This window comes from Pecten maximus, chromosome 1, assembly GCF_902652985.1.
Source record: "Pecten maximus chromosome 1, xPecMax1.1, whole genome shotgun sequence".
Lineage (NCBI taxonomy): Eukaryota > Metazoa > Mollusca > Bivalvia > Pectinida > Pectinidae > Pecten > Pecten maximus.
The window spans coordinates 9,749,132-9,769,178 of record NC_047015.1 but is presented as its reverse complement, the minus strand read 5'-3'; the positions used below and the strand labels follow the sequence as shown (position 1 = coordinate 9,769,178).

Below are 20,047 nucleotides of genomic sequence, written 5' to 3'. Positions count from 1 at the left end.
TGTATTCTAAAATATGGTCTTTATACTGAAACAAAGCCGTTTATCCGTCATTGTTATGATTGCCCTATTGTGGTGAGAATTATCTTTTCCAAGAAAGACGACCGACGTTATTACTACATAGTTGTGAACTATACGGGAGCATACTTCGTAAAACATAATACCCATAGAAACTCCATCGAAGATGAGGTCGTAAGAATTATTGATTTTCTGATCTATAATATCTATGGTGACTCTGGTGACTAGATAGTGCAACCAGCTATTGACATACCCATTGAAATAAATCATGCCCATCTGTTGGCCGACTTGTTCTGAGCCGTATCAGTACGTAACAAATGTACTGTCATATATTAAACTTACAATGGGAATAACTCATGCCCCTCTGTTGGCCGACTTGTTGTCATACGAGGCTGATTATTCTCAAGATTCTGAAAATCAAATTCTTCCAACGTATCAACTATTGTTTAGCCGAATGACTTCGCGACAAAGTATAGTTCGTAATGAAGGACAGTTTATTATCTATTTTAGATGAAGGACTAATGTATATGGCAATATTTTACAATATTAATTTTACAATGTGAAATAATAGTATGACAATCATAATGTTCGTGTTTTTATTAATAGAACATGAAGATGACACCGCCAAGTCGAACGTCACCGCTAAATGTTAATATTTGAACAATCACTATCAGATTCAATTATCGGTACTTTCCTGGACTTGGAAGGTATGCTACCATTTTGTTAGAGTGATACTAACACCTCACCCTTAGATTAGTTCATTCAAGACAGCGACCGTTCCATTCAAATAATTACGATTACGAACAGTTTTGTTGTACGTTTGTTATGTTTTGTTTTGATGATTTATTCATCTACCATTGTGTCCTGATATATGCCTAGTAAAAGAAGGATGTGGTCAAAGTTCAGAAGTTAACCCATAAGAATAGTTGGAGGTCAGAAATGACCAATCGGAGTCTTTGAAAGTGGTTCTGTATCTGTGTAAAACTGAGCTGATTCATTTTGAAGAGGTTTCTTCAGAAGTCCTCCACATCAGTTGTTGTAACACAGTTGTTATCTAAATGGTTCCAGTTTTTGATTGTTCGTGGGAAGATGCTGTTTTTGTAGGCAATAGTGGTTGCCATGAGAAGTTTTTGAATGTGTCTGGCGTGTTCTTGAATTATTTGCAATTATCAAGTTTTCAGGGGGGATTGCCACTAGTCTTATATATCATAATGAGGCAGTGTTCCCGTCGTTTTTCTGCCAGGGGAGTAAAGTGTAGTTTCTCCATCATGTCTGATATACTATATTTTCTGTTGTAATTGTTACAAATAAATTTTGTTGCTCGTCTTTGAATAGCCTCGATTTTGTCTATATCTTTTTGAAGAAATGGGTCCCATACGTTGTAGGATGATGTTTTTAGACTCCGAATAAAACCAAGTAATGAGTTTGCTTTTTTGTGATTTTGTTGATCTTTTCATCAAATTTCATGATATGACTGATAGATAGTCCTAGGTATGGACTCCCTGACACTTGTAGGAGGATAACATTGTCCAGGCAGTCAAAGTGTTGGAATGTTGTTTTGTTGTTTGTTTGTTTGTTTTTTAATCTGCTTATTCTCGTCACGTAACATTTCTTGGCGTTGAGCATGCCCCATTTGGTGCCGATTTTTTCTAATGTTGTTAGGTCCCTTTGGATGATAACCCGGTCTTCATGGTTATTTATACATTTGGGAAGTAGACAGTCGTCTGCAAAGAGACGGACTGTTGATGAGACGGACTGTTGATGAGACGGACTGTTGATGAGACGGATTGTTGAGGAGATGGACTGTTGATGAGACGGATTGTTGAGGAGATGGACTGTTGATGAGACGGATTGTTGAGGAGATGGACTGTTAATGAGATGGATTGTTGATGAGACGGATTGTTGATGAGACGGACTGTTGATGAGACGGATTGTTGATGAGATGGACTGTTGATGAGACGGATTGTTGATGAGACGGATTGTTGACGAGATGGACTGTTGATGAGACTGATTGTTGAGGAGACTGACTGTTGATGAGACGGATTGTTGATGAGACGGATTGTTGATGAGATGGACTGTTGATGAGACGGACTGTTGATGAGACTGATTGTTGAGGAGACGGACTGTTGATGAGACTGATTGTTGATGAGATGGATTGTTGATGAGACGGACTGTTGATGAGACTGATTGTTGATGAGATGGACTGTTGATGAGACGGACTATTGATGAGACGGACTGTTGATAAGACGGATTGTTGATGAGACTGATTGTTGATGAGACGGACTGTTGTTGAGACTGATGGTTGATGAGACGGACTGTTGATGAGACGGACTGTTGATGAGATGGACTGTTAATGAGACGGACTGTTGATGAGACGGACTGTTAATGAAACGGACTGTTGATGAGACTGACTGTTGATGAGACGGACTGTTGATGAGACGGACTGTTGATGAGACGGACTGTTGATGAGACTGATTGTTGATGAGACGGACTGTTGATGAGACGGACTGTTGATGAGATGGATTGTTGATGAGATGGACTGTTGATGAGACGGACTGTTGATGAGATGGATTGTTGATGAGATGGACTGTTGATGAGACGGATTGTTGATGAGATGGATTGTTGATGAGACGGACTGTTGATGAGATGGATTGTTGATGAGATGGACTGTTGATGAGACGGACTGTTGATGAGATGGATTGTTGATGAGACGGACTGTTGATGAGATGGACAGTTGATGAGATGGACTGTTGATGAGACGGACTGTTGATGAGACGGACTGTTGATGAGACGGACTGTTGATGAGACGGACTGTTGATGAGATGGACTGTTGATGAGACGGACTGTTGATGAGACGGACTGTTGATGAGATGGACTGTTGATGAGACGGACTGTTGATGAGATGGACTGTTGATGAGACGGACTGTTGATGAGATGGACTGTTGATGAGATGGACTGTTGATGAGATGGACTGTTAATGAGACGGATTGTTGATGAGACTGATTGTTGATGAGATGGACTGTTGATGAGATGGACTGTTGATGAGATGGACTGTTGATGAGATCGACTGTTGATGAGACGGACTGTTGATGAGATGGACTGTTGATGAGACGGACTGTTGATGAGATAGACTGTTGATGAGATGGACTGTTAATGAGATGGACTGTTAATGAGACGGACTGTTGATGAGACGGACTGTTGATGAGATTGACTGTTAATGAGACGGATGATGGCACGTCGTTTATGAAACACAGAAACATAAGAGAGAGTCTGGCAGTCTTTAGTAAATATTAATCGAAACTATTCATTTAGTATTTCCGCTTTTGAATGGCTGCTATGATGTAATGTACCAAGTGGTGTTATGTTGTCTGCACGCCTGGACTTTATTATTTCCTAAGTGTTTAACTGTTACCACAATGTGTAAGTATTTGCTGTGTTCTTGTCGAGTCGCCTTCTGAGTTTCTCTCTTGTGTGTTGTGTACCGTTCCTTGTCCTCGGTTCTTCCAGATTTTTTCGGTATACTAAAAAACTCAATTTTTCAGGTTCTGCTTGATGGAATGTGTTATCCATGTTTGGTTCATTCTTTTAGATGACATCTTTGAAGGTATGAAGTTGTTCATTGCTTTAGTGATTCCATTTCTGAATTTTAGCCATAACTCTTCAACTTCCTCAGATGTTGATTCAATGATTGAGTGACTGAGGTCCTCAAGTTCTTTTGATATGGAGTCAAAGTTTGCTCTTTTGTAGCTTTAGACTCTTCTCCTTTAATATGATTGTAATGTGGCTGGATGTCTGAATCAACTATGATTGCATGATGGTCCGAGATTCCTGGAACAGTTTTTTACCCGACTATGTGTATTATACAAAAAGTATCCTGATTTGGTTCATGTTGTTATCATTGATTATGGTTAAAACCACTTGATGTGTTTGGTGTTGTGGTGCTCCTGGTGATATGGATTGATTTTTAATGTGTGGAAGGATAAAGTCACCAGCTAATATAAAGATATAATCTAAATTCGTTGGCGGTGTTTAAATCCGAATTTGGAGGACGATTAAATGAAGCGGTGAGTATAGGTTTACTTTTCCTGAGTTTCAGTTTAGTCCATACAATTTCGTAATTGTTTGACGATAAGTACTCGCTAGATGATGTGCTGTTCTTCATGGCTATGAACACACCCCCTCCGTGTTTATTTTCGGTCTTTTCTGTGTGCGAGTTGTGGGGAATCCTCGGGTAAGATCTCACTACAGTCAAACCTGTCTATAGCGACCGCGCAAGGGGAGGCAGAAAAACGGTCACTATAGACAGGTTGCCTTTATAGACAGGTCAAAATTATTGCAGCAACCAATTTACTTAAAACTGCCATAAATAACTTGTCATTGAACAGGGCATTCAGAAGACCAGTCAGAAGTTAAATAAATGCATTAACTTTATAAATCTGAAGGGTTTGATATTTAATGATTTTGTGGACCCAAACACAAAATATAACTCGAAATGGTCTTATGGATAATTCTTTTAAAATATTATGTTCTGAAATAATGCTATATGTATCTATCAAATGATCTCCCTTTCTTTCATAAATAAAGAAAAAGAATACACAATAATTAATTAATTAATTATATTTGTGTTACTACTTATTATTTTGTGTTATAGTCTTACTTCTTAAAATCAAAATATTACTGATTTCAGGTGTCAACAAGGATTCACGGCCTCGTATGATGTATGGAATGCTGCTGTCTGGTTCTTAACACTTTGACATTTTATTATTCTTTTCTTTTTTTACTTTGTGTAGGTGGCAACTGACTACTGGTTACAGTACACCGCGTTTTAAAGAAAAACAATAATACACTGTTACGAATTTTATCACGTGCCATATCAGTTGTGAAACAACCGTAGTTATTGGATAAGGTGTACTATGTCGTCGTTTGTTGACGCTATGTTGTATTATGTGTTTGGTTCACGCTGTGGTGTATTATGTCCTCGTTGGTTGACACTGTTTTGAAGTACATGTCCTCGTTGGTTGACACTGTTTTGAAGTACATGTCCTCGTTGGTTGACGCTGTTGTATATTCTATGTCCTCGTTGGTTGACGCTGTTGTGAAGTACATGTCCTCGTTGGTTGACGCTGTTGTGAAGTACATGTCCTCGTTGGTTGACGCTGTTGTGAAGTACATGTCCTCGTTGGTTGACGCTGTTGTGAAGTATATGTCCTCGTTGGTTGGCGCTGTTTTGTATTAAGTCCTCGTTGGTTGACGGTGTTGTGTAGTAAATGTCCTCGTTGGTTGACGGTGTTGTGTAGTACATGTCCTCGTTGGTTGACGCTGTTGTGAAGTATATGTCCTCGTTGGTTGGCGCTGTTTTGTATTATGTCCTCGTTGGTTGACGCTGTTGTGAAGTACATGTCCTCGTTGGTTGACGCTGTTGTGTAGTTAATGTCCTCGTTGGTTGACGCTGTTGTGTAGTTAATGTCCTCGTTGGTTGACGCTGTTGTGTAGTAAATGTCCTCGTTGGTTGGCGCTGTTTTGTATTATGTCCTCGTTGGTTGACGGTGTTGTGTAGTAAATGTCCTCGTTGGTTGACGGTGTTGTGTAGTACATGTCCTCGTTGGTTGACGCTGTTGTGAAGTATATGTCCTCGTTGGTTGACGGTGTTGTGTAGTACATGTCCTCGTTGGTTGACGCTGTTGTGAAGTATATGTCCTCGTTGGTTGGCGCTGTTTTGTATTATGTCCTCGTTGGTTGACGCTGTTGTGAAGTACATGTCCTCGTTGGTTGACGCTGTTGTGTAGTACATGTCCTCGTTGGTTGTGGTATTATTGAACGCTTTAATCGAAAACGAGGAAATGTGTTGATAAAATCCTCTCAATGTTGATGAAAATTACCAGCCTTGTCACCCAGCAACGAATACAAGTAACCTACAATCTGGGTTGTTGTTTGTCATTATTGATTCGACATCTAAAGACTATTCCAAAACAAACACCTTTATCAGTCCACCCGCCGCGCAGACACAGATGTTCCCAGCAAGCTCTATCAAACAATGTTCAAGATGCATTTTATTGACCAATAATGCTGTTATTGCGGCCATTTTGTTTTATTTGCAATTTTCAAAGTGCGTGATATCGATTGTTACAAGCGGTGAGACATTACGTAATGTCTATATTTTATGTTATATTCGTATACAATACCTAAATGTTAAACCATAGCAGGAAGAGTAAAATAGTGTAACAATATACGAACAAGTAGAGAAGGGACAAGGGAAGAATGATTCTTGGTAATTTTGTGACGTTAATGCTTTAATGTTGAAGGCTTTTATTTTGGAAGTAGTCAAGTGTTACCTTTGACCTTTAAACTTGACCAATGACCATCAAATTCTAATGATCGAAAGCATTGGAGAAAATTGTATTCATTTTTCATAACATTGACTTCATCACAGTGTGTAGTTATGTCTGGAACCATGTTTTTTGTTCCTTTTTTTTTTCTTCTTTTTTTTATTTCATTTAACCTTCTCGTGTACTTTTTGATAAAATACGATCCGTATATGTACAAAAATCGAATGTTGTTACGATCTCCTGAATGTTTAAAACATAAAAATGCAGATGGAACGACATTGTCTTGATCACAAAGAGAGTCAGATTTTTAATCAATAATAATAGGAAATTTACAGACAGTAAACAAAGGACTGATAAAGAGCATCTTCTGAGGTCATATGTTATGTAAATAGGATTACACATTGTACATGTATGGAGATCTGAATACAAAGCCAGTGCACCTATAGAAACGTGTAATCATTTAAAGGCGCCATCAATTCGACAAGTTCATTCAGCATAACGTTCAATGTTTCTATGAGCCTTCTCGTTGTGTTGGAGATGAAAAAAACCGTAAACTTCTATGCCTTTAAAATCACCCAATACGGGCCGCTAACATTTTACTCCGGAAGTGAAGAAAGTGTAAAAACGCAAACATGCTGTACAATTTAACAGTCCATCTTACTCTTTCAGACTCCTTAAAATGGTGACATTGTTTCACATAAGTTTATTTATTTTACAACAACTGTGAACAAGATGTTTCAACTTATATAAATCACTCTTGCTGGCTTGGTTGGAAGCTGGCATTGATTTCACGCTATATCAATAAGTAGTCTAGCCGGGTAATCAAACTGCTGCCAAAATATCAACTAATAAAAATACAATTATGGGAGTGTAGTATTGTAGATTGTAGACGCCCAGTCTGTGTGTAAGCAGTGCACAGACGCGCATTGTGTGTGAGGGCCACACAAGGCGGGAAGGTACCTGTCCATATACGGCACGTTTTATGATAACAACCTATAAAAATGTATGTACGGAAACCTATGGAGTCAGCTGATAAAATGAAGAACGAGACGAGAATAAACATACAAAATGTCCAAAATTTTCCTTAAGTGGCATCCTTAAATAGCAAATCCAGTCAAATCCGTGATATTTTACAAGCCTATAAAGGCCTACTATGGTGCAATTAAACAGAAGTAACTTGGTTAACTTTTAGTATGTATCATAGTTAACCATTGACCTTGCTGTGGACATGTTATTTGTAAAGCTGTTTGTAAATTTCAACAAAACATGTTTCATGAAACATAATTAGCTCATTAGTATCGCATATATTGCAAAATTGTCATGTCGTTTTGCTTACAAGTTTACAATAGGAGAATCTCTTTTATCAGAGTTGACTTCATAATATGTAGAAATGTCAATGGCGGTTGTGAATAATATCACACGATTATGACATATAAGGAGGTACTTCAAACATCAAACATGCTCTTAGTAGACAGTATATTGACAAGAAGACTGTTTTAGGAAAAAATACCATACAGTTGAGTTTTGGGTAAAAGTTGCATATTCTCCAAACCCACCAGTTTAACAACTTGTCTTTAAAAGATCCCTCTTAACATGATCAGAAGTCTTTAAATTATCATATAGGAATACTTTTATTGACTGAAATGCCTCCCTTTGTGTCATATTTGTGGAACATTATTCACAGCCACCATTTGCATTTCACGGTCAAAACAAAATAAGTGTCATTGTATCATTAGCCTAAACAGAGGAGCAGATCCGGTTTATAGAGTCCTGTGTCATTGGCCTAGACAAGGAGCAGTTCCGGTTTATGGAGTACCGTATCATTGACCTAAACAGAGGAGCAGTTCCGGATTATCGAGTCCCGTATCATTGGCTTTTATAAGGAGCATTTCTGGATTATAGAGTCCCGTTCATTGGCCTAGACAAGGAGATGTTCCGGATTATAGAGTCCCGTTCATTGGCCTAGACAAGGAGATGTTCCGGATTATAGAGTCCCGTATAATTGGCCTAGATAAGAAGCAGTTCTTGAATAAGGAGTCCTGTATCATTGGCCTAAACAGGGGAGTAGTTCCGGATTATGGAGTACCGTATCATTGGCCTAAACAGAGGAGCATATCCGGATTATGGAGTCCCGTATCATTGGCCTAAACAGATGAGTAGTTCCGGATTATGGAATCCCGTATCATTTGCCTTAATAGAGGAGCAGCTCCGGATATCGGAATCCGAGTTGCCTCTTTTGAAAAAAAGTGTCTATTGTTTCCCGGAACTTGCAAGAGGGAGGGACTGTGATTTTGACACAGAGACTATTGTCGACCTGTTACCTATACAGGAGACCTCGTGATAGTGACCTTAGTATGCAAATGACACGCCAAAAGGTGTTTATAGATTCTTGGAATTGTTTTGTACAGCAGTTTAGTGTTGTGTACTTACGTATGCAATTTAACACTTCCTTGTTGAAGGAAATACCCGCAGGTGCATTGAAGTTTTTTCGAATTCAAAACCATCACGGAAAATATCTGACAAGAACATCTTATATTCAATCTAATGAAATCAGTTGTGCATGAAACGCTTAATTCTACAGTAAAATGTATGTTTTTCACCAACGTCATATGCAATAAGAGTGTGAATCTTTCCAACGAGTATTCACTCAAAGAAATTGGCCAAGCATTGAGCAGGTCATGAAATATGATATGTTATGATGAATTTGAAATACTAGTTTGAATAGAATAGGTAGATATTTCCTTCTCGAATGTAAGCCATGTCGCTAATCTAGTTACCAGGGGGAAATTGACGGGTTTGAGGCTTGTAATGCAGTAATACATATCCAACAAGTTTACCTACCTTACTGAGATAGTTATCCCGTCTGTGGCGCGGAAATCGGGTAAAACCAATAAGCTATGTTTTGACTTACACCGCCATGTGATAGTCCCTTTTTGGACTGATCTAGTGAGTGTCCTTACGATAAGATGTTTCGAGTGGAAATAAAGTCTAAATAACATCAGTAGGTCATCTTCGTTTCCATTTCCAAAGTTACATTTTACTGAACGGAACAGTCTGATATATATATATAGGGACCGTGGGATGGAAATTCGTCTCTGTGTCTGTTACAATGATCAACCACATGTACAATGTACATCAACTTTAGGCTGAGGCCACCTACATTTTATAAAGAAGCTTCACGAAAACTTTCAAATTGATTAGATACTGTAGTCAGAATGTCAGAGGTAATATAACATTAAATTAAAGGCTACCTACTTTTGTCATGGGCCAACCGAAACTTTCACCAAAATTCAAGAATTTATTTAGTAACCTATTTAAATACTACTACAGTAACACAAGACACGGCACAAGTAGCGATGGTTGTTTATTACTTATTGACTCTCATGGGAAACAAAAACATCAGAAATAACTTACAAACAACAAAACATTAAAACCGTGGATTATCAAACAATTAAAGAAAACAACTCACCTGCCGACAGGTAGTAGTTTCTCGGCACCATCTTGAGAGAGATGACGGGCGTTATGAACCAGTAGATGTCAGTTCTAGAACTTCGCTATCGATTATGTCTGAAAACAAACGATAACTATGTAAATTAGCTCCAACTTCCTTTTACCTGCACACCTGTGTGAGACCAGCCACAGCGGGTTACTAACGATACCAGCGGCAAACAATAAATACATCCTGCTTTAAACATGATATTTAGTAACTCCACCAGTTATTGCATCGCACAATAATGTACGTATGACGATAATGATGATGATATAATAAGGTGTACAATGGTATAACTATATAATAAGGTGTACAGTGGTATCACTATATAATAAGGTGTACAGTGGTATCACTATATAATAAGGTGTACGTATGATGGTATCACTATATAATAAGGTGTACGTATGTTGGTATCACTATATAATAAGGAATTGAATTGAATTGAATTGAATTGAATATCTTTATTTCCTCCAACGTGTGAAGATCAATTCGACAATATTGAAAATATGAAAATGAGAACGTATGTACATTGATTAAATAGACATTAATTTGATATTATGTATGTATTAAATTAATATTGAAACTCAGTACATGGACTGAAATTCGTCGAAGTCATATGAGCTGATTATTGTTCAACACAGTTCGTCAATCTTATGATAGAACACTACAGGCGGGATAGCCAATGTACAAGAGCTGATTTCATTAGAAAGAATGTCTTTGCGGACTCGATCATCAACAGTTTCCAATTCTCAGGACTGATATCAAGCGTATCATTATCTCCTCCAAGAAGAAAATTTACAAGTTTTTCATCATCATTTAAAATACTGACACTCTGAATAACCGGAAGTACATTCACTATAGAAGTTTGTAGGATGTCTCTTTCCTCAAAATATACACGGCAGTCTATTAATAAATGTTTAACAATGTCGTCGACATTTTGTTTACACGAGTCACAAATACAGTTTGTTAAAGGTAGACTTCCAAGTTTGACGAGGAATCCAAATTCCCGACACATGTTGCTTATATCGAGGCACAAGAACCACAGTCTGTGTGGAGCGATACGTTGGTGAATATTTCTGAATCGCGTCAGTTCTGATCGTCTTGCTACGCGTTCTTTCCATTTAAGCTCAGACGTCTCTAAAATCGCTTTATTTACTGTATATTTCCAGGCGGTTTTTGTAGGGAAACATCCGTATCTTATGAAACTATCCAAGAAGTCTTCAAGACCATATTCGTAGATAGTGGAGATTAATGTCCGAAAAATATCGGTACATTCTGATAATCCGAACATGAGGTATATTCCTATGTTAAAATTAAATAAATGTTTGTGTATTTTTGTTAGTTGAGTCAAGCACAGTCTTCCAAAAAACAATAGTCTATACTTATCGATGTAGTATGAGAGACGACAAATCCCGAGAGTTTCGATGATACTATCTGAGGGTGAATTTCTATCAAACCCCTGCAGGATTCTGCAGCTCTTTCTTTGCGTTACCTCGAGTTTGTCTAAACTCCTCCCCGGCACTTTTCCCCCTATTTCACACGCATACATTCCGGTAGGTACTATGACGCGTTTCCATATAACAGATGACGCTATAGGAGTAATTTCTCCAAACCGGAGACCTACATCTCGAAGAGAGTGAAACGATCTCTGAAGCTTCCGACAAGCTCTGTCAATGGCTTTATTTACCATATTTATCACTATATAATAAGGTGTACGTATGATGGTATCACTATATAATAAGGTGTACGTATGATGGTATCACTATATAATAAGGTGTACAGTGGTATAACTATATAATAAGGTGTACAGTGGTATCACTATATAATAAGGTGTACAATGATATCAATATTTAACAAGGTGTACAATGATATCACTATTTAACAAGGTGTACAATGATATCACTATTTAACAAGGTGTACAATGATATCACTATTTAACAAGGTGTACAATGATATCAATATTTAACAAGGTGTACAATGATATCAATATTTAACCAGGTGTACAATGATATCAATATTTAACAAGGTGTACAATGATATCAATATTTAACAAGGTGTACAATGATATCAATATTTAACAAGGTGTACAATGATATCACTATGTAATAAGGTGTACAATGATATCACTATGTAATAAGGTGTACAATGCTATTAATATATAGATGATGGTTTCACTTAATGATAAGCCCGAACAACATGGTAGCCATGGTAGACGATATTATGATCGGGCAAATGTAATGTAACAAAAGGTGTGAATCCCTTACTTCATTACAGCTTTCGTTGTAAACTTCGTAAGTACCCAAATACACATTTGGATAATAATGTTTGGTTACCTGTCAAGCAGCATGATTGCAATGAAGAAGTACCTGGTTACGGAGCAGTGGTGATTTATACAGCACGATGAAAATCTTATTATACTGTACTGGTCACACTATAAACCTTATTATACTGTACTGGTCACACTATAACCTGCTTATACTGTACTGGTCACACTATAACCTGCTTATACTGTACTGGTCACACTTTTTACCTGATTATACTGTACTGGTCACACTATAACCTGCTTATACTGTACTGGTCACACTATAACCTGCTTATACTGTACTGGTCACACTATAACCTGCTTATACCGTACTGGTCACACTTTTTACCTGATTATACTGTACTGGTCACACTATAACCTGCTTATACTGTACTGGTCACACTATAACCTGCTTATACTGTACTGGTCACACTATAACCTGCTTATACTGTACTGGTCACACTATAAACCTGATTATACTGTACTAGTCACAGTATAAACCAGATTATACTGTACTGGTCACACTATAAACCAGATTATACTGTACTGGTCACACTATAACCTGCTTATACTGTACTGGTCACACTATAAACCTGATTATACTGTACTGGTCACACTATAAACCAGATTATACTGTACTGGTCACACTATAAACCAGATTATACTGTACTGGTCACACTATAAACCTGATTATACTGTACTGGTCACACTATAACCTGCTTATACTGTACTGGTCACACTATAACCTGCTTATACTGTACTGGTCATACTATAAACCAGAATATACTGTCCTGGTCACACTATAACCTGCTTATACTGTACTGGTCACACTATAACCTGCTTATACTGTACTGGTCACACTATAAACATGATTATACTGTACTGGTCACACTATAAACCTGATTATACTGTACTGGTCACACTATAACCTGCTTATACTGTACTGGTCACACTATAAACATGATTATACTGTACTGGTCACACTATCAACCTGATTATACTGTCCTGGTCACACTATAACCTGCTTATACTGTACTGGTCACACTATAACCTGCTTATACTGTACTGGTCACACTATAAACCTGATTATACTGTACTGGTCACACTATAACCTGCTTATACTGTACTGGTCACACTATAACCTGCTTATACTGTACTTGTCACACTATAAACATGATTATACTGTACTGGTCACACTATAACCTGCTTATACTGTACTGGTCACAGTATAAACCTGATTATACAGTACTGGTCACACTATAAACCTTATTATACTGTACTGGTCACACTACAAACCTGATTATACTGTACTGGTCACACTATAAACCTGATTATACTGTACTGGTCACACTACAAACCTGATTATACTGTACTGGTCACACTATAAACCTGATTATACTGTCCTGGTCACACTATAACCTGCTTATACTGTACTGGTCACACTATAACCTGCTTATACTGTACTGGTCACAATATCAACCTGATTATACTGTACTGGTCACAGTATAGACCTGATTATACTGTACTGGTCACGCTATCAACCTGATTATACTGTACTGGTCAAACTATCAACCTGATTATACTGTACTAGTCACACAATAAACCTGAGTATACTGTACTGGTCACACTATAAACCTGATTATACTGTACTGGTTCACACTATAAACCTGAGTATACTGTTATAGTCACACAATAAACCAGATTATACTGTACTGGTCACACTATAAACCTGAGTATACTGTACTGGTCACACTATAAACCTTATTATACTGTACTGGTCACAGTATAAACCTGATTATAATGTACTGGTCACACTATAAACTTAATTATTCTGTACTAGTCACACTATCAACCTTATTATACTGTACTGGTCACACTATAAACATGCTTATACTGTACTGGTCACACTATAAACATGCTTATACTGTACTGGTCACACTATAAACCTGAATATACTGTACTTGTCACACTATAAACCTGATTATACTGTACTGGTCATACTATAAACCTGAGTATACTGTACTAGTCACACTATAAACCTGATTATACTGTACTGGTCACACTATAACCTGATTATAATGTACTGGTCACACTATAAACCTGATTACACTGTACTGGTCACACTATTAACCTGATTATAATGTACTGGTCATACTATAAACCTGAGTATACTGTACTGGTCACGCTATCAACCTGATTATACTGTACTGGTCACACTATAAACCTGAGTATACTATACTGGTTCACACTATAAACCTGATTATACTGTACTGGTCACAATATCAACCTTATTATACTGTACTGGTCACACTATAAACCTGATTATACTGTACTGGTCACACTATAAACCTTATTATACTGTACTGGTCACACTATAAACCTGATTATTCTGTACTGGTCACACTATAAACCTGATTATACTGTACTGGTCACACTATAAACCTTATTATACTGTACTTGTCACACTATAAACCAGATTATACTGTACTGGTCACACTATAAACCTGAATATACTGTACTTGTCACACTATAAACCTGATTATACTGTACTGGTCATACTATAAACCTGAGTATACTGTACTAGTCACACTATAAACCTGATTATACTGTACTGGTCACACTATAACCTGATTATAATGTACTGGTCACACTATAAACCTGATTACACTGTACTGGTCACACTATTAACCTGATTATAATGTACTGGTCATACTATAAACCTGAGTATACTGTACTGGTCACGCTATCAACCTGATTATACTGTACTGGTCACACTATAAACCTGAGTATACTATACTGGTTCACACTATAAACCTGATTATACTGTACTGGTCACAATATCAACCTTATTATACTGTACTGGTCACACTATAAACCTGATTATACTGTACTGGTCACACTATAAACCTTATTATACTGTACTGGTCACACTATAAACCTGATTATTCTGTACTGGTCACACTATAAACCTGATTATACTGTACTGGTCACACTATAAACCTTATTATACTGTACTTGTCACACTATAAACCAGATTATACTGTACTGGTCACACTATAAACCAGATTATACTGTCCTGGTCACACTATAAACCTTATTATACTGTCCTGGTCACACTATAAACCTTATTATACTGTACTGGTCACACTATAAACCTGATTATACTGTACTGGTCACACTATAAACCAGATTATACTGTACTTGTCACAGTATAAACCTTATTATACTGTACTGGTCACACTATAAACCTTATTATACTGTACTGGTCACACTACACACCTGATTATACTGTACTGGTCACACTATCAACCTGATTATACTGCACTGGTCACACTATAAACCTGATTATACTGTACTGGTCACACTATAAACCAGATTATACTGTCCTGGTCACACTATAAACCAGAATATACTGTCCTGGTCACACTATAAACCTGCTTATACTGTACTGGTCACACTATAAACCTGATTATACTGTACTGGTCACACTATAAACCTTATTATACTGTACTGGTCACACTATAAACCTGATTATACTGTACTGGTCACAATATCAACCTTATTATACTGTACTGGTCAAACTATAAACCTGATTATACTGTACTGGTCACACTATAAACCTGATTATACTGTACTTGTCACAATATCAACCTGATTATACTGTACTGGTCACAATATCAACCTTATTATACTGTACTGGTCACACTACAAACCTGATTATACTGTACTGGTCACACTATAAACCTGATTATACTGTACTGGTCACACTATAAACCTGATTATACTGTACTGGTCACACTATAAACCAGATTATACTGTCCTGGTCACACTATAAACCAGAATATACTGTCCTGGTCACACTATAAACCTGCTTATACTGTACTGGTCACACTATAAACCTGATTATACTGTACTGGTCACACTATAAACCAGATTATACTGTACTGGTCACACTATAAACCTGATGATACTGTACTGGTCACAATATCAACCTTATTATACTGTACTGGTCAAACTATAAACCTGATTATACTGTACTGGTCACACTATAAACCTGATTATACTGTACTGGTCACAATATCAACCTGATTATACTGTACTGGTCACAATATCAACCTTATTATACTGTACTTGTCACACTATAAACCTGATTATACTGTACTGGTCACACTATAAACCTGATTATACTGTACTGGTCACACTATAAACCTGATTATACTGTACTGGTCACACTATAAACCTGATTATACTGTACTGGTCACACTATAAACCAGATTATACTGTACTGGTCACACTATAAACCTGATTATACTGTACTGGTCACACTATAAACCTGATTATACTGTACTGGTCACACTATAACCTGCTTATACTGTACTGGTCACACTATAAACCTGATTATACTGTACTGGTCACACTATAAACCTGATTATACTGTACTGGTCACACTATAAACCTGATTATTCTGTACTGGTCACACTATAAACCAGATTATACTGTACTGGTCACACTATAAACCTGATTATACTGTCCTGGTCACACTATAAACCTTATTATACTGTACTAGTCACACTATAAACATGATTATACTGTACTGGTCACACTATAAACCTGATTATACTGCTAAACGAAGGCTGATTCTGATAGTTTTCACCGAAATCATTACCGAAAAACTACGAGGTCAAGAACTAATGTCAATCTACCCGGCATTGCCGATACAACAACTTGGAAGGCAATTTGGGGTCTGAACATTGGAAAGACATTTCAGGAAGTAATATGAGTTCTAGATCAATGAAATGGCGATCAAAGATCATTCCTCTCCAAAGGCATATCATTGACAAGGACAAATGCATGAACAGACCAAACGGCAGGAAACCATTATATCGTCCTGGCCAGCTATCAAACATCGCGTAGGCGAACCATTTCGTGAATTTAACTTGTTTTCTTGACCAGCATACACCACCTGTATCTCGTGTATATTAAACGGCCTTCTGGAGAAACAAGGTGATTGTCCAGTACAACTAATGTGTACCAGATGCTAAAGGTCAGAACCACAACGATTTTCTACACCATTCCACTTCTTTTTTACTTCAATTTACATGCAAGTGACGTCAAGAGAGAGAAAATGAACAGTGAAACGTAGCATACACGTACTATTTACATTGGTAAATAACCTCATTGTTGTAGCAGATACGTAGACTACAATTAACAATGACAGTTTATGTGTCATTGGTAAACTAACGAGGCCGACAGCACTATCAATATACTGAGCTACTGCCGAAAAAAGATAACCGCCGTTCCAGATATAAAATAGCATCCCTCACTTACCAATCTTTGTTACATCCCCCACGTACCCGTCTCTGTCACATCTCTCACGTACCCGTCTGTGTCACATCTCTCACGTACCCGTCTCTGTCACATCTCTCACGTACCCGTCTGTGTCACATCTCTCACGTACCCGTCTCTGTCTCATCTCCAACGTACCCGTCTCTGTCACATCTCCCACGTACCCGTCTCTGTCACATCTCCCACGTACCCGTCTCTGTCACATCCCCCACTTACCCGTCTGTGTAAAATCTCCCACGTACCCGTCTCTGTTACATCTCTCACGTACCCGTCTCTGTCACATCCCCCACTTACCCGTCTGTGTAAAATCTCCCACGTACCCGTCTCTGTCACATCTCCCATGTACCCGTCTCTGTCACATCTCTCACGTACCCGTCTCTGTCACATCCCCACGTACCTGTCTCTGTCACATACCCCACGTACCCGTCTCTGTCACATCCCCCACGTACCCGTCTCTGTCACATCTCTCACGTACCCGTCTCTGTCACATCCCCCACGTACCCGTCTCTGTCACATCCCCCACGCACCCGTCTCTGCCACATCTCCCACGTACCCGTCTCTGTCACATCCCCCACGTACCCGTCTATGTCACATCTCTCACGTACCCGTCTCTGTCACATCCCCCACGTACCCGTCTCTGTCACATCTCCCACGTACCCGTCTCTGTCACATCCCCCACGTACCCGTCTCTGTCACATCCCCCACGTCCCCGTCTCTGTCACATCTCCCACGTACCCGTCTCTGTCACATCCCCACGTACCTGTCTCTGTCACATCCCCCACGTACCCGTCTCTGTCACATCTCCCACGTACCCGTCTCTGTTACATACCCCACGTACCCGTCTCTGTCACATCCCCACGTACCCGTCTCTGTTACATCTCCCACGTACCCGTCTGTGTAAAATCCCCACGTACCCGTCGTTGTTACATCCCCCACGTACCCGTCTCTGTCACATCCCCACGTACCTGTCTCTGTTACATCTCCAACGTACCCGTCTCTGTCACATCTCTCACGTACCCGTCTCTGTCACATCCCCACGTACCCATCTCTGTCACATCCCCACGTACCCGTCACTGTAATATCCCCACGTATCCGTCTCTATTCCATCTCCAACGTACCCGTCTCTGTCACATCTCTCACGTACCCGTCTCTGTCACATCCCCACGTACCCGTCTCTGTCACATCCCCACGTACCCGTCACTGTAATATCCCCACGTACCCGTCTCTATTCCATCTCCAACGTACCCGTCTCTGTCACATCTCCCACGTACCCGTCTCTGTCACATCTCCCACGTACCCGTCTCTGTCACATCCCCACGTACCCGTCTCTGTTACATCCCCCACGTACCCGTCTCTGTCACATCTCCCATGTACCCGTCTCTGTCACATCTCTCACGTACCCGTCTCTGTCACATCCCCACGTACCTGTCTCTGTCACATCCCCCACGTACCCGTCTCTGTCACATCTCCCACGTACCCTTCTCTGTTACATCCCCCACGTACCCGTCTCTGTCACATCTCCCATGTACCCGTCTCTGTCACATCTCTCACGTACCCGTCTCTGTTACATCTCCCACGTACCCGTCACTGTTACATCTCCCATGTACCCGTCTCTGTCACATCCCCACGTACCCGTCTCTGTCACATCTCCCACGTACCCGTCTCTGTTACATCCCCCACGTACCCGTCTCTGTCACATCCCCACGTACCCGTCTCTGTTACATCTCCCACGTACCCGTCACTGTCACATCTCCCACGTACCCGTCTCTGTTACATCCCCCACCTACCCGTCTCTGTTACATCCCCACGTACCCGTCTCTGTTACATCTCTCACGTACCCGTCTCTGTTACATCTCCCACGTACCCGTCTCTGTCACATCCCCACGTACCCGTCTCTGTCACATCTCCCACGTACCCGTCTCTGTCACATCTCCCACGTACCCGTCTCTGTCACATCCCCACGTACCCGTCTCTGTCACATCTCCCACGTACCCGTCACTGTCACATCTCCCACGTACCCGTCTCTGTTACATCCCCCACCTACCCGTCTCTGTTACATCCCCACGTACCCGTCTCTGTTACATCTCCCACGTACCCATCACTGTAACATCCTCCACGTACCCATCTCTGTCACATCTCTCACGTACCCGTCTCTGTTACATCCCCCACGTACCCGTCTCTGCCACATCCCCACGTACCTGTCTCTGTCACATCCCCCACGTACCCGTCTCTGTCACATCTCCCACGTACCCGTCTCTGTTACATACCCCACGTACCCGTCTCTGTCACATCCCCACGTACCCGTCTCTGTTACATCTCCCACGTACCCGTCTGTGTAAAATCCCCACGTACCCGTCTATGTCACATCTCTCACGTACCCGTCTCTGTCACATCCCCCACGTACCCGTCTCTGTCACATCTCCCACGTACCCGTCTCTGTCACATCCCCCACGTACCCGTCTCTGTCACATCCCCCACGTACCCGTCTCTGTCACATCTCCCACGTACCCGTCTCTGTCACATCCCCACGTACCTGTCTCTGTCACATCCCCCACGTACCCGTCTCTG

The 20,047-nt window shown here is 39.8% G+C and overlaps 1 protein-coding gene across 5 annotated transcripts in view; it reads right to left on the bottom strand.

The window, feature by feature from the left end:
• Nucleotides 1-20,047, bottom strand: part of LOC117324373 (mucin-21-like) — a 69,464-nt gene that overhangs the window by 15,175 nt on the left and 34,242 nt on the right. For 3 of the 5 annotated variants that reach the window (XM_033880201.1, XM_033880223.1, XM_033880212.1), the window contains exon 2: nucleotides 9,811-9,908. In XM_033880201.1, coding sequence (XP_033736092.1) covers nucleotides 9,811-9,841 — 31 coding nt within the window. In that variant the 5' untranslated portion in view covers nucleotides 9,842-9,908. Of the gene's footprint in view, nucleotides 1-9,810; nucleotides 9,987-20,047 lie in introns of those variants that run through there. The other 2 variants (XM_033880191.1, XM_033880228.1) reach the window with 2 other exon arrangements.